Source organism: Acyrthosiphon pisum, chromosome A1 (genome assembly GCF_005508785.2).
Source record: "Acyrthosiphon pisum isolate AL4f chromosome A1, pea_aphid_22Mar2018_4r6ur, whole genome shotgun sequence".
Taxonomy (NCBI): domain Eukaryota; kingdom Metazoa; phylum Arthropoda; class Insecta; order Hemiptera; family Aphididae; genus Acyrthosiphon; species Acyrthosiphon pisum.
Window position 1 is genome coordinate 97,827,740 of NC_042494.1, and position 15,752 is coordinate 97,843,491.

The window sequence follows — 15,752 nt, forward strand, 5'->3', positions numbered from 1 at the left end:
AATAATTATGAATTACAATTATTATAATTCATCTTTTAATATTTTAGTTCATATTTTGGCTTTTTAAAATTGTATAAGCATTAATGAATGTGTTTAAATTGATTAATTGTCATAAAACTATTTTTTTGTTGGTAGATTTTATTGAAATCATTTTACACATTGAGTTGGTGTGAAAAATAAAAAATAAAAGAAGAAATATGAATTAAAATTGGTGAACTACAAAGTGGTAAACATAAATTATTAATCAATATCATAAATAGGTACCTACCTATTATATTTGCATGTACCTACCCATAATCTACCTACCTATCTACGCAATAAAGGTTTGATCGAGTGTTTTGTTGCACATTTGCTTCTAATACCTATATGTAAATATTATATGAGTGTTTAAAAGACTTTGATGCAAAGAAAAAAAATAAGTGCTTCAATTTTGTGAGTTTATTATGAAAAAATGTTAATTTACATATCTGTACATAAAATACAATTAACGGGGTTCTGTCACGTTTCGTGTACTATCATATGTGTGAATGATGCTACAAAAAGAGCTACCAGAGTCGACATATGTTTCCCTGTTAACAAATTAAATTCCAATCACTTTTCATTATAAATATAATTTAATAATAAACAATTATTTAAATAATGTAGGTACCTACCAGGATTTATTGTATTTATGTTATTTCTGTACTTCTCTAGGAACATGTTTTCTGTATATGACTGTGTGAGTGATTGAATAACTATCATTTTTCGCCATTTCAATTGTTCTTGTATAAGGCTTGCTTCACAAGTTAAATCCAGCTCTTCATTGGGTCCTTGAAAATGATCTTTCTCCACCTAATTTTATATTATTCTTTAGTAAAACACTAAAACTATATTACATATTAAAACCATTATGTACAATTGTTAAATATCATTGGTTTTTCTAGACTTATTGATGAATAAATTGATAAATTATAACATATTACCACAATGTTGTCACAATGTCACATAATAGTATCACTTAAAATATAATATATATTTATAAGCATTATAATGAGAGTAGGATACATAAAAAATATCGATCTCTATTGTTGTTTATTGGACCGTTCTACCAATTATAATAAACAACAGTTTAGATAATGTAATAACTAATAGCTATATCTAATCATTAACTATTTAAATAATACACCATGTGCCATAACTGGACTCTAATTTATTAAATTTTAGGTTGAAAAATAAACTGAGCCCAACGTTTGATATCAAATATTTTCCAACTTATGTTTGCGAAATTTTTTTCGTTGAGCTCGTTTTATTTGTTATATTATATGTATAATATTACAGTAATAAATAATAGTTTTCATTTTTAAATGTCCATTATAAATTATGTACAATTTTAACAACAAAAATTTGACAAATCATTAATAATAACTTTAAGCTTAAGCTTGTATCTATTCTATTTTCAGGTCTAGGTGTTTGAAAACAAAAATGTTTATTTTAAATCGAAAATAGTTTGCAATTGTTAATTTTTTTAACTCAATGTTATTTAGATTCAAGGTAGAAATATATTAATTTATTGCGTGTGGTAAATAATTAAAATATCCAATTTCAAAGCAAGGAAATATCATGTTTGAAACGAGGAATTGTTAATGGAAGTAGCGATAACGTATGTTCGAGGCAAGGACCTAATTTATTCAAAGTGAGACATTTTTTTTTGCACAAAACGAGACGATTATTGCATTTGAAGCCGGAAGTAATGCAATTATTTTCACAGTGAGGAATTGTTTGTACGAAGAGAAAACTATGTTCAAAGCGAGAAAATTGTAGGTAAAAATGAGATGAAATCATACTCAAAGCAAGGAAGTGTTTTTTTCGAAGCTAGGAACAAAATTTCCTAGTTTTAAGCAATATTTTTTCGCTTCAAACATACAACTTTTTAAAAAGGACAATTATTTATCTCACTCAACATTTTCATCGCTTTGAACAAAGAATGCTTCCTGATCCCAACACAATTAACCCACTCCCACCGAATATGTATTTACTAATACTTTTCTCTCCAAACATAAATTTCCTCACAATTTAACACAATTTCCTCGCTTGAGAGTTGAGACATGACATTTATCACAAGCATATTATATGTTAAAAGTTTCGAAGCTAAGCAATTTTATATATAAGAGAGGAAATAAATTGTGCTTTTAGTTAAGATGTTGTATTCGAAGCAATGAAATTATATTTGAAGTGAGGAATTAATTATTCAAAGCGAGATAATTTTGTTCACTAAAATATAATGAATATCGGAAAAGTATAAATGTATTTAAATTCATACCTTAAATCGAATGCCTACCGCTTTTGAATATAAAGGGCCTTCAGGATTGACCAACACAGGATAATTCTCCATTTGATTATTGCTCGCCTATATCAAATAAAATAAATATAAATACAATTTTTATCCAAATTTATTTGTTTTGACAATATTATAATACAATATTATTTTGTTCATTTTCCATGCAATAAGACAACTTGATGAAAAAAATTAATCGAGTTCTGCATTATTCATAAATATTTTGTTAACAATGAAATAAAAATTTAAAAAAATAATGGTTTTAGTATTATATAAGTTTCAAATTGAAAATTTGGATATTATATCATATTTTTTGTAAAAGTTATAAAACAAGTATTTTGGTAACTGAGAGTTGGGGTTTTTATAAGTAGGAAAATGCATTATTTTCCTAAATGTATGTATGTGATGTAAGTAAGTTGTTTATAGAGGATTTGGCCTTCTGAGTTTCCTCTTGCTATTAAAAAAAAAATGCAAGGCTTCTCCCAAAATTGCAACACACATTTGGAATGTGTTTATCTCCCAAACTCGTATTAATTATACATTTCATACCATATGGCATAATATAGGGATCCACATCATTAATAAACGTAATATTAAATAATTATTATAATGCCCACTTTCCAACTGCACCTATATTACTATAATAATATAGAAAAAATATCCTTTTTCGAACATACATATACAAATACATACGTATTATCCTAAAAAGTTCAATAAACACTATTTAAATATTATTTTTAACATTAAAGTACCTGAGTATGAATGAAAAATACTTGAAATAATAATATATTAATAAGCGATATAATATTAATAATAAAAAGTTAATATAATAAATAAATAAATAAATGTATCGAATTCAAAAAATAAATGTATAAGCACGTAGTAAATATTATACTAATCAATAAATAATTCAATGTCCATAATAATTCATTGTTGGTCATTACTCATTAGTCATGATCATTGGATATTTAATTCAGTGAACAGTAATAATATAATAATAAAAATAATATATTAATAACCAAATAAAAACCATCCAGAAATATTATTTGAAGTTGAAATTGAAGTTGATGTTGATAGAACCAATACCAATTAAAATTCAAACTTGCTAATATTTTGGTCTAACTTTAGACAACTTTAACATTTGGTCTGTATTTAAAAACCAAAAGAAAGGAGCTAAACACCAGACTTTTTTTATACGCTAAATACGGCCGATACTCAAATAAAAACTCTCAATTATTAACAATAAATTATTAATATATAAATCAATGCTAAAATTCCTATCTTGGCTTATATGGCATTATTATATGGAAATGTGCTAAGTCTTCCCAAATACAAAACATCCAGGCTTTTCAATCAATTTCCCTTATCAAATAACATCTGCACCACGGAACGTCTCAAATCTCACTGCACAGAACAAAGTCTTAGAATCGAAACAATTTCGGCCACCGCTATAATACTACTATAAAAAAATCCACACCAAATCAAACAACCACACAAATCCACTAGTTTCTACCTTAGCCCGTTTAAGGCACATTCCCGAATATCCCCTATATCTATTAAAAAAAACACTGGTCGGTATCTCTATTAAATCCGCTGATCTAGATCTAATGAATAAATAATAAATAAATCAGAAAATCTCAAACCTCGTCCATCCTAAGTCCGAGCGTTCCCTCGTTGGTGGGATTCCGTCCTCATGTCTTTTTATGTTGTTGTATATTAAAGTCTATTAAATTTACTTATTGTACACATAACAACACCCACACCTGGGGTAAAACCGTATGTAATCCTGTGGTATAATCATACGATTTTGCCCCAAAACGACTATTAATATAAATCGAGCTTTATAATAAACTTTAAGTAGATAAATTAATGTATCCAAACTAGAAATGCAAATTACACTTAATAAGGTATTGAATAATAATAAAAACATATCTGTACAATTTTTTTTAATACTATATTTTATTTGTTAAATATTTGAAAATATTTTAAGTGTTTTTAATCAATTATTAAAATATTTTTTTTTCCAATATGTGATGTCTAAACACAGGAATTATCATATTCAATAAATAAACAAACAAAAAGCTTCAAATTAGTGTGTTCAGTTTTCTTCCGTGATATCAATTATTAATAAAATCTCGATTCTCGATTATACGGTTTTGCCCCACATACGGTAATACCCCGCTTTCCCTATATAATGTTTGCAACAAATGCTGTATTAAATAAAAATAAATAATATATTCATGTATCATAAGCAACTTTTGAAGAAAATTTTAATATAATTTGAATACCTATACAATGGCTTAACTATGACTACCTGTAGCAAATATAGGTATACTTGCTTTTATAAATTAACATTATACTTTGAATTATTCAGAAAGTATAATTTAGTGTCTATGACGTGTTGTTTAAAATTAATCTAATTTAAGTTTAAGATATTAATTTTCTACTAATATTCATGAACTCACCTGAACGCCATTGACGTACCACGTCATCAACGGCTGCGGATAAGATTTGGAGGAAGTGCAATTTCCCGACAAGAGATCGCCAACCGCGTAACGATTAAGCACACCCTCTATCAAAGGGTTCCCTTCCGGATATTCTGTCAATAACATCGTTTATTATTACATTAATCATTTTTATATATCGATTTTTTGGTGTTATTCGTATATATAGTCTAGTGTAAACAATAATATTTTAAATACTGTTTAACTAAAAAGGAAATCGAGTAGCTGTAGGTACAGTGAAAATGTCAAACTATGTTATAGTTATGAGATTATAGGTATAGGTACCTCAGTCCCTGTATATAGATTATAGTTTATAGTTACACACAATTGAAAATGTCATATTTTAAAGACATTCATGTCTAGGTAGGTACATACGAAAATTATTTATTTTGAAACATCTTATATACTAAGTACATATTACACAGATATTAAATATACCTAGTATTATAATATTTTATTTTATTCTAATAAAAAAAGAAAATCCATTTTTAAAAATGTACAATTTGACTACATATAAAATTGGTTCAATCGTTTGACGGATAATCGATAATCTCGTTTGGTCATTAAGAATATGTGTTAAAATAATACTAGTTCAGAGTCTAAATATGGGTTTTTTTAAATACCCATACAATTCTAAATGAAAGTTAGCTGATAGTTTTTGAAAGTTTATGAAAAAAATTGTGTTGTGTGGCCAAATATTTGTAAATCTAAAAAAAATATTAATAATTTACGTATAAATAGGGCTGTGAATTTAATATTTTTTATATTGATGGATTTCGTTTTAAATTCAAAATCATTGAGATAAGAATTTGATTTTATTAATATTATCATTCTAAATATGAAAAAACTAGAAGTTTTAATGCAAGGTTCCTCATAAATTTTCGTCATAGCTTTTTAAAAATACTATAGACAAATAGGCACGTTTTTTTTTTCAAATTTTTATTGTAGGTTAAAATGTATAAAACGATTCATTTTTATAGCAAAGACTTGACAATTTAAAACAAGTTCCTCATAAGTAATTCATACTAGAACTAAACAAATTAAAAAATATATTAACATGATTTTTTTTATAAGTATTTTAAATTCAAATTTGGTCAAAATTAGATATTTAAACGAAGGATAGCGATTTTTGTTAATTTGTTGAGATAGTTTTAAAATGTTACGCATATTATTATATTAATATGGTCTTAGATTATTATATTTTATACTAGGTGCAAACTACGTGCTTCCAAATTTGATAAGAGCAGATAACTTATATGTGTTCGAAGGAAAATTTACTATCGGAAATATTTATTGACGTGTTATTTGAGTCCCGAAAGATAATTTCGTATCGAAATTCAAAAATGACGGTATTGAAATAATTGTACAGCTAGGTACAATTAGGGATATATGGATAAACAACAATTACTTATTACAGAAAGAACTTATACTTTATTACTTTAACATAGGTATCACATTGTACACGCTGGACATTGAGTTCCGAGCGGTTCGGCGTTTAACATTTAACTGACTAAACTACAATACTCTATGTTCTTAAGGGCACAACAGAGTAGTGGGAGGGAAACACTGATAAGTGTTGACACATGGGATTTTTTTTTATGTAAAACCATTTTTGGGTACCTAAATTAGATTTTATTGTAAATCAAAAACAAACAACTGTAGATATTTGATATTTTTTCCAAATGTACCTATTATTATATCCATATTAGCGTTTTCTATACATGGTATAATTTTCAAAATATTTTGACTCAGAATCGTTTTTTGCATACAATGATTTATCACTGCATTTAAATTCAACACATTTATTACAGTGACCTACGCAATGATGAGGTAGGTATACACTCGATACCAATATTGTAAAGCAGAGCGTTATAGGTATACCTACTTGTCCAAAAATATTTGTATGGTCATATTATTTATATTTACAAAAATGTAATTTATCAATATGTTTTAATATTTACCTAATACATTCATGTTCGCGGACTTAAAAACCATTTCAAATTTTGGTCCATCTGTCGAGACTTCACATCGATATATACCACTAGTTTGCAACGTGAGATTACTTAGTGTGATTTTTCGCATGTTACAATGAGATAACTATACAAACATAATATTATTAATTATACCATGATTATTAATTTTTATACATAAGACAAAAATAATATATATTTTAATGAGAAATAACTTTAAGCTACGATATTGATTTGAATAATAATATAAACGAATACCTAATTTGCTTTAAATATACCTATGTAATTAAAAATGTATAGGTAAGAACTTTTATGATCTAAGGACAATTAAAATTGAAATGTTTAATAGTCAGACTTATGGTTTGAGCAAAAAGATTAAAATTGAATATTGTATCATTAATGTATATACTATAATATAGTGTAGTAATGTATGATTCAGAATCATAATTAACTAAAAATAAATTTGGTTTTATAATTAATTGGTTTCTAAATAACTAGGCATCTAAATTTCAAGTGATATATTATCTCAAATGATTAGGTACCTATATCAGTATCAAACATAAGACGTAATTTATTTTAGAATTACAGAGTAAACTATAAAGTAGCATTGCAAAAATAAATAAAAGTAAAAAGAGTAGATACAAAAGCTACCAAATGTACAAATAAAAAAATCTTTAAAAAACGTACCCACTTAATATATTTTTATTACTAGTACGTGAATGTTTTTTTAATAAGGAATTATTTAATAATTTAATTAAAATGAAACCAATTTTATAGTTATAAATTAATAAAAATATGCGTTTTTTTAAATTATGAATAAATTTGATTTCATTTTTAAATATAACTTAATAAACATTTTATTATTTTTATATGAATACATCAGTTTAACAATTATTAATAATTTTCTTATAAACTTGCTTATAGTGTATAATTTGTTAATAGATATTAGGTAGTGTTATTACGATAAAAATAATAAATTGGTTTTTTTGCAGATAAATTTATATTTTAATAATACAATTATCAAATTATATGATTTATATGTATATTTATTATGAGTAGGTAAAATTAACTCGGTAATTGGTAATATGGAAAAATAAAATATAATGGTAAAAAAGTCCTGGAAAAATCCACAAAGTAAAATAGGCTTATATTGTAAAAAAATTTTCTACCAAATGTAATTTTTACAAAAAAAAAATTACACAGGAGTACCTAATTTCGTTTATCTAAAATACCGTATTTTCTATCTTAATTTTTGATCCCGAGTCAAATAGCTTACCTACGTATAAAATCTACGTAATAAAACCTCGTTACTTACATATCTAAAATATAGTTCCCACTGGGAAATAAAAATTTAACTTTATGATTCTAAATGACAAGCTTGACAGACAGTTTTATAACGTGTGTTTGATATAATATTATCTTATTCTAGACTTTACGCACTGTAAGATCGTTGTTAAAATTTCTTAATTTATAATTTATTTGCTATATAGCTAAAATTATTATGGTTGAAAGTAATATTATAATTTTTGTCAAACAAAAACCAAATAATAATATGTTTAAATGGATATTCACTATTCACACATCATATTAATTATTATACGATTCGACAAATTAAAAAAAAAAAAACTACCTATATTTGTTAATTGTTGGCGTTGTACGAAACGGAGTTTATTCAACTCCCCGGGTAGATATATAAAAAAACTGATTCACAATATAAATATCCAGGATATTTTAAAGAAATCACACATGACTTAGAAGAATTAGCCGTAGCTAAATGCTTAGCTGATATCAAAGGAAGTACTAATTGTCCAAATATTTACATATATTATACATATATATATATATATAAATATATTACAACTATTAAATGTAAAAAATAATAATTTGGTAATTTAATTTAATTTACCTAACATTTAAAAAATTATTTTATTAAAAGAACCGTATTATTTACTACCTATCTGAATTGTAATTGTATAACAACAATATATATTTTCTTTTGTCATTATTACCTGAAAAGTAGAACTAAAGTATTCAGTGAACTCAATTAGATTAATTTATTTCAATTAATACACGGTGATATTATGTAGTAGGTACGTATAATGTATATGGCTATATTTATAATTATTATTTTTTTTTAAATTATGTTTATTTTGCTTCAACCACTTAGCTATTAGCGTAACATAAATATAATATATTATTATAAATTATAGTTACTCACATATATTACTTATGTTTTTGACTAGTTGTATATGCGAATGAAAAAAAAACAAATGAACAAACTTAAGATTGTAGACATAATTACATAATAAAGTTGGATATGTTTGTATGATATATAGAAGAATATATTGTACAACATCGTATAATTACTTTTGTATATTTTTTTATATTTACCCATGTTTATTTTTATTTTATTCTAGTTTGCGTTCATTTATTACTTTTTAAAAGATATAGGTATATATACATATGTACTAAAATCTCTTTATTTGACGGTTCATTGTATATATTTAATATTTATTATGTAGGTAGTAATTGTATAATTTAATATTTAAATATTTCAAAGATGAAGTAATATTTCATATGATCATATAGCAGTTTTGTGAGTATACTATTTTATAGTACCTATTTAGAATATTTTTTAAATAAAGTAGGTATTTGAAAAGTATTTTAAATATGTACTGTCTTACTGTCTTAAGCGTAATTATATTTGAAAATAAAATAATTTTCAAAATTCAAAAGAATTATTCGTCACATTCAGATTTGATTTTTATGGTCATTATATTATTTTGTTTATAGGTAATTAAAATACAATCATCAAACATTTATATTTATTTTATATTTCAATGTCAAATTTTAATTGTTTAATTATTGTTTAAGTATTTTAGATTTAAAATATAACAATTTTGACATTTGTATTTATTTGTATTTTATTTTTTAGTGATAGGTATAGGTACTTAAATGTGACATAACAATTTTAAAATAAATTTTTTTACATAATGTATGTAATATGTATAGTTAAATAATTGTTATACCTACTTTTTAGTTACGTAGCAATTTTTAATATTTGTCAATGTGTAGTTTATTTTTTGTTCGTTTCATATTATCATGTCTATTCCCAAAAGACACTAAATAAACTATTATTAACTGTCATAATAATGTACTTATTAATTACAAGGTGTGATCGGACCCAATAAACTTTTGTTAACCTACTGTTATTTTTATAGTTATTATTAGTATAGAATTGTAAGTCACATCTTAAAGAAACAATAGAGTATAGTATTGCCTATTGGGTGTAGCGTTAGTACCTAAGTTTGTTTAATGAAATTCAACATTTGTATCAATACTTAAACTATGTACCTATATATAGGTACTTAATACATATATATTATCAATAATTGACAGCATATAATTTGTTAGGTGCCTACATTCAATGGTACCTACTAACTATAAAATTTGTAATTAGGTACCATAATAACATCCGTTTTTGAGAAGGAAGTATGAATTTTATAGCTTATGAACGAACGTAAAATAATTCCTTATCTTCTTTCTAGAAAAAAGGCAATAAAGATATTTACGAATTTCATGGTTAATAGATAAAGTTTGGAACTTATATTGTAAGTTTACGAATTTATTCACCATTAAAAATAATATAAACTAAAGATTGAGGGTTACTTCAGTATAAAAAGGTGTGTTTCAAAATAAATAAAAAAAGTGTGTTTTTTTTATAATAACCCATTACCAATGTTATTTAAATTAAGATTTTGCAGATATTTTTATTTTACCAACAGGGTGTCCTAACTAAGATTTATACTTTGCCTAATTTTCCACACGTTTTATTTCTTGTTAGTTATATAGTTTCTGGATAGAAATTTTTTCCGTTTTTTTCAATAATTATTTAAAATACCTGTTTTACTTTTACTATGTTTAGTTAAAACATTTTAAAATGATATACCTATCCATTTTTATTATTACCTACTTAAATTGATTTTTTAAAGTTAAATTTTTATGTATTTAGTATTTACTAAATACTTTTATGAATATAATTATCAATGAGAAGTTGAATCTTATTTTAAAAATATATTTTGGAAAACAATTATTTTTATTCTTTTTTTCTCTTTTTAAAATAAATTTAGTTTGTGCGTATATCTTCATTTGATTTTTCCAGTTATTAAGAATGTAATAAAGTTGTTTAAGTTGTTATAATTTAATATTATGTTTCTTTTCAATATTATTAACTTTTTATTAGAATTGTATGTTGTAATAAATATTAATATATATGCAGATAGTACATATATTATTACCTATTACCTAAGTGATTTTAAATGAAAAAAAGTACTAACATCCAATATAATACCAGGAAGATGAAAAACTTGGATGGTTGGTCGATCCTCTGGAATGAATCTGTAGAATTCGTGATCATCCTTGTACCACTTAACAGAGTATAGTTTACCATGGCCTATGTCGAAATTGCATCCAAGTATTACCGACTGTTTCAAATCCGCGTACCTTGGCACGAGTACGTCGATTATTTTCAACGCTAATGTCACTATAACAATATAAATAAAAAAATAAATACATTTAATATACTATTTTGTCTATATACTATAGTAAATAATTTTCATATAAACACAATTTTACAATGAATATAATTTTTTTTTAACTATGTATGCTAATACTTTTTTTACTTATAAATAACTTAATATCTTATTTAAAAATATTCCGGCAGTCAACATTTTGTACTTTTGTAGTATTGTATTATAAATACTATTTTAAGGAAGCCATAAATAAAAAAAGTTGGGCTAGTGGGTGGCACTCTGCTGTACAGTAGGTTATAAGTGGACCACTGTTATGGATAGTGTTAAATTTGAATTCAATGATATAATACCATTGTATTAGAAAAACGATTCTGAGCGAAGACGGTCAGTCAGTCTATGATATTACCAAGTGTATTCAATGATATTATTGTGAATGAAGTAATTTATATATTATTATAACCTATTTACTTGGAACCTTGATTTAAATTTTCAATCCTTATAGCTATAAAATTTGAACATTTTATAAATTAAATACAAAAATTAGATACAACAAAATAAAAAAAAACACATCATTGTAAAATCAATACATTTATCGCTCCGCTCAGAATCTAAATTACCACGTAGGTAAATTATTTAATAATTTTCTAATTAAAATTTAATATAGGTAAGATTTTAAAATTATTTCTATTTATAAGGCATATGGTTCTAAACATTTTTCTGGACAGACATTATATTGAACTGTTTGGATGATGTATAGTGATTGGGTTTAAGAAAGGATACCGAATAATAGGGGGTTTTGTAGACCGAATGATATATTGTGAGGTCTATCCATATAACGTCCTTACCAGTCTGTATCCCTGATCTGCAATGGGAAAGCTATTCTGAATATCAAATTATGTTTGCTATAGAATAGAGACATGCCATTGTGCAAAACTTAACCATATACATACCACACACACACACACACACACACACACACACACACACACACACACACACACACACACACACACACACACACACACACACACGCGCGCGCGCGCGCGCGGCGAGTGACCGTTTATATCCGAATAAACATACTTGACCATAGCAATTATATGAAATTATATTTTTTAATGAATAAAAAAAATACTTCCTAACAATTAAATTTTACTGGGATATGCGAAAGTCATTATATCTATTGTACCTTTAAACCTTCTCTTATTATTTGTTCGTATTTGATCAGTTATTCTATATATACCTATATAATATATTTTGTAACATAGTATGTATCCTTAGGATTGAATAATGATTAATTAGAAATGACAAATGTATTCAAAATTAAACTAAATATTGGTATTTAGAATTTTCCAAACTGGTGTTCCGTGGAATGGAATGGTATTATGGAATGGAATGGTATATCTGCAGATATAAGTATACGACACATTATTGCATAAAGTACTTACTATAATCACATGTAACACGTTACTAACCTTAATTATCTAAAATAAAACCTACAAAGATTAAACTTTTGTTCCTTTCAAAATAGTATTGTTTTGAAATGATAATAATTGTGATTTATGTTCATGAATATAAAATTCAAATAATACCAATACATTAACAGTTTTTATTTTAAACCATTTTATTAGCTTATTGCAGCAGTTAATAGAATCGAAAATACAAAGCTCGGAACGTTTTAACCTAAAATACCCTATACGTAAGTATACAACCTAAAAAAGAAGTTAATTTGGATGACATTTTAAATTGTTTATACAATAATCGTACCTAATAAAAAAAAATAAAAAAACCCAACGTAGTCAACAATGGAGTATTGATAGGGACTGAACAATGATCACCACGGATCTGTATTATAATTATTTCACCTTAAAAAAAATATTAACTTATAAGTAATCCAATATGATGCTATAATATAAAATAATATGTAGTAGGCGATTGGTGATTAGTGATTACTGATAACCTATTTGTCTATATTAATATTGCAATAAATTCCACGTGTACTCCATGCAATTCGTTTTTGATGTTTAATATGTACAGTTGGTATTCAAAATTTTTGTTCACGGAGCTCTTGGGGTTTCAAAAAAAAATATAAGGATCCCCAAACACCAGGGATATAAATTTAAAAAAAAAGGCGGTAAGTCGTGATGTCGCTCTGCTGTACAGTAGGTTACAAGTGGGTCACTGTATAATGGATAGTATTAAATTTGAATTCAATGATATAATATCACTGTATAAGAAAAACGATTCTGAGCGGAGATGGTTTGTCAGTCTAGGTATTAGACATACCTATTATAGGTATACTTATCTATAGTATTAAAAAAAAATTGACCTATAATAGGTATCAATAATAAATTCCAAATTAATCATATAATAGTATACTTTAGAAGTTTCATGTACCCACGAATAATATTATACAATCGCAACAAAATAACTAAAATAGTAATTCTAGGTATTTTAATATGTAATTTCATCCAAATTTGAACTTAAAATGAGTATAAAAATAAACTGTGCTTATTTGTTTTTAGATATTTGGTAACAGAATAAACTACTTACGTGGAATCTTGTTTTAAATTTTCAATCCTTAGATATAAAAGTTGACCATTTTATAAATTTTTAACTACAAAATAATTATTCAAATTAAAATTTGATAAATTTTGTCAAAATTCGATCTTTAAATGCTTATAAAAAAAAATTGTGCCTATGTATTTTTAATATTTTTCAACTGCTATTGTAACAATATATCAGGAACCTTGCATTAAATTTTCACGATTTTTTACCCAACAAACAAAATTTTATTGATATTTATATAAAAAAAACTAAACAAATTGAAAACTGACAGTGTCCGTAAACAGCTCAAAAAAAGTCAAAATATTTTCAAATTTTTATCGTGTATAGAAAATTCTAATATACACATTCAGTGAAATTTTCAAGTATCTACAGTCATTAGTTTTTTAATTACAATAAAATTAGAAAATTGTTACGTAAGAAATCGAGTGAATATCAAATGTTGTAAAAATATGAATTTCAAACGCTCATAAAAATTTAATTTGAGTTTCTTATAGACATTTTTTTTCGATAAAGGTAGATTAACCTATAAGAATCTTGTATTACATTTTAAAATCTTAGTTCTAAAAGAAAAATTTTTTACGAATTATTAACTCAAATAATTTGCTAATTTTCTTGATTTTTACATATTTTGTAAATTTTTGAACTTTAAATGCTAATAAAAAAAACTGTGACTAAGGATTTTTAATATTTTTCAAATCTCATTGTAACAATATAGTAGGAGCCTTGTATTAAATTTCCAAGTATTTTTACTCAACAAATAAAGTTTTATTGACATTCATAGAAAAAAAAACTAATTAAATTGGAAACTGAAATTGTCCGTAAACAGCTCAAAACAAATCAAAATATTTTGAAAATTTTATCATGTGCTAGAAAATAGAAATATAAACAACCAGTGAAAATTTCATGTATCTACAGTCATTCGTTTTAAAGTTACACCAAAAACTAAAATCAATTTTCTCGAAAACAGATTTTGCGTAAAAATTCCCGTTTTTCCTCAATTTTTCTTTTGTTTTTCACGGCGCTTTTGAAAACTATTGGAAAAATAATTTACTTTTGACCCCCCAAAGTACCAACGAGATTCACTCTCCTATCTGAAAAGGTACTGTTGAAGAAAATCCAAGCACTTTTACTGTCCTAAAAGGTGATGATAGACACAAAAATAAATTAAAAAAAAAAAAAAAAAACACACAACATTGTAAAATCAATACATTCATCGTTCCACTCAGAATCTAAAAAATATTTGTAACTTTAAGTTAAAATTGTTGTAAAAAAATCACGAAAATAACATTAAAAAGGTGGGTAATTGGATGTCGGTTTGCTGTACAGTATAGGTTACAAGTGGCTCGCTGTATATCTCGCTATAGCGGATGGTATTAAATTTGAATTTAATGATATAATATGACGAAAAATTTGATTTAAAAATGTAATACTAGATTCATATAAGTTTGTCTACCTTCATCAAAAAAAATATATAATATCTATAAGAAAATATTTATGAGTGTTTGAAGTTAAAATTCCTACAACATTGGATATTTACTAGATTTCTTAAATTCCTAGGTAGTGATTTTCTTATTTTCTTATAATTCCAAAACGAATAACTGTGGACACTTGAAATTTACACCATATGTTTAGTTTATTCCTATACCTGATAAAATTTTTAAAATTTTCAAAATAAAAAAAAAATCATAATTTTAAAATCAATATTGTGTTATAATTTATTTCAATAAATAAATATACAATTTCGTCAAAATTAGAACTACAGATGACTACAAAACAAAGTGTTGACTAGTTTATGTACTTTTGATATTTTTATGATTTTATTCTGTAAGATCATTTTATGAAAGTCTTTGTAACAAGTAGGTACATT

At 25.0% G+C, this 15,752-nt stretch overlaps 1 protein-coding gene across 2 annotated transcripts in view; it reads right to left on the bottom strand.

Moving 5' to 3' along the window:
- Positions 1-423: 423 nt before the first annotated feature.
- The window catches only part of LOC100575196, a 61,306-nt gene continuing 45,977 nt past the window's right edge, over positions 424-15,752 (bottom strand). The window contains exons 2-7 of one of the 2 annotated variants that reach the window (XM_029487865.1): positions 11,126-11,331; positions 6,780-6,915; positions 4,780-4,913; positions 2,300-2,386; positions 654-831; positions 424-569 (exon numbers count right to left, since the gene is read on the bottom strand). In XM_029487865.1, coding sequence (XP_029343725.1) covers positions 499-569; positions 654-831; positions 2,300-2,386; positions 4,780-4,913; positions 6,780-6,915; positions 11,126-11,331 — 812 coding nt within the window. In that variant the 3' untranslated portion in view covers positions 424-498. The remainder of the gene's footprint in view (positions 570-653; positions 832-2,299; positions 2,387-4,779; positions 4,914-6,779; positions 6,916-11,125; positions 11,332-15,752) is intronic. The other variant, XM_029487866.1, reaches the window with a different exon arrangement.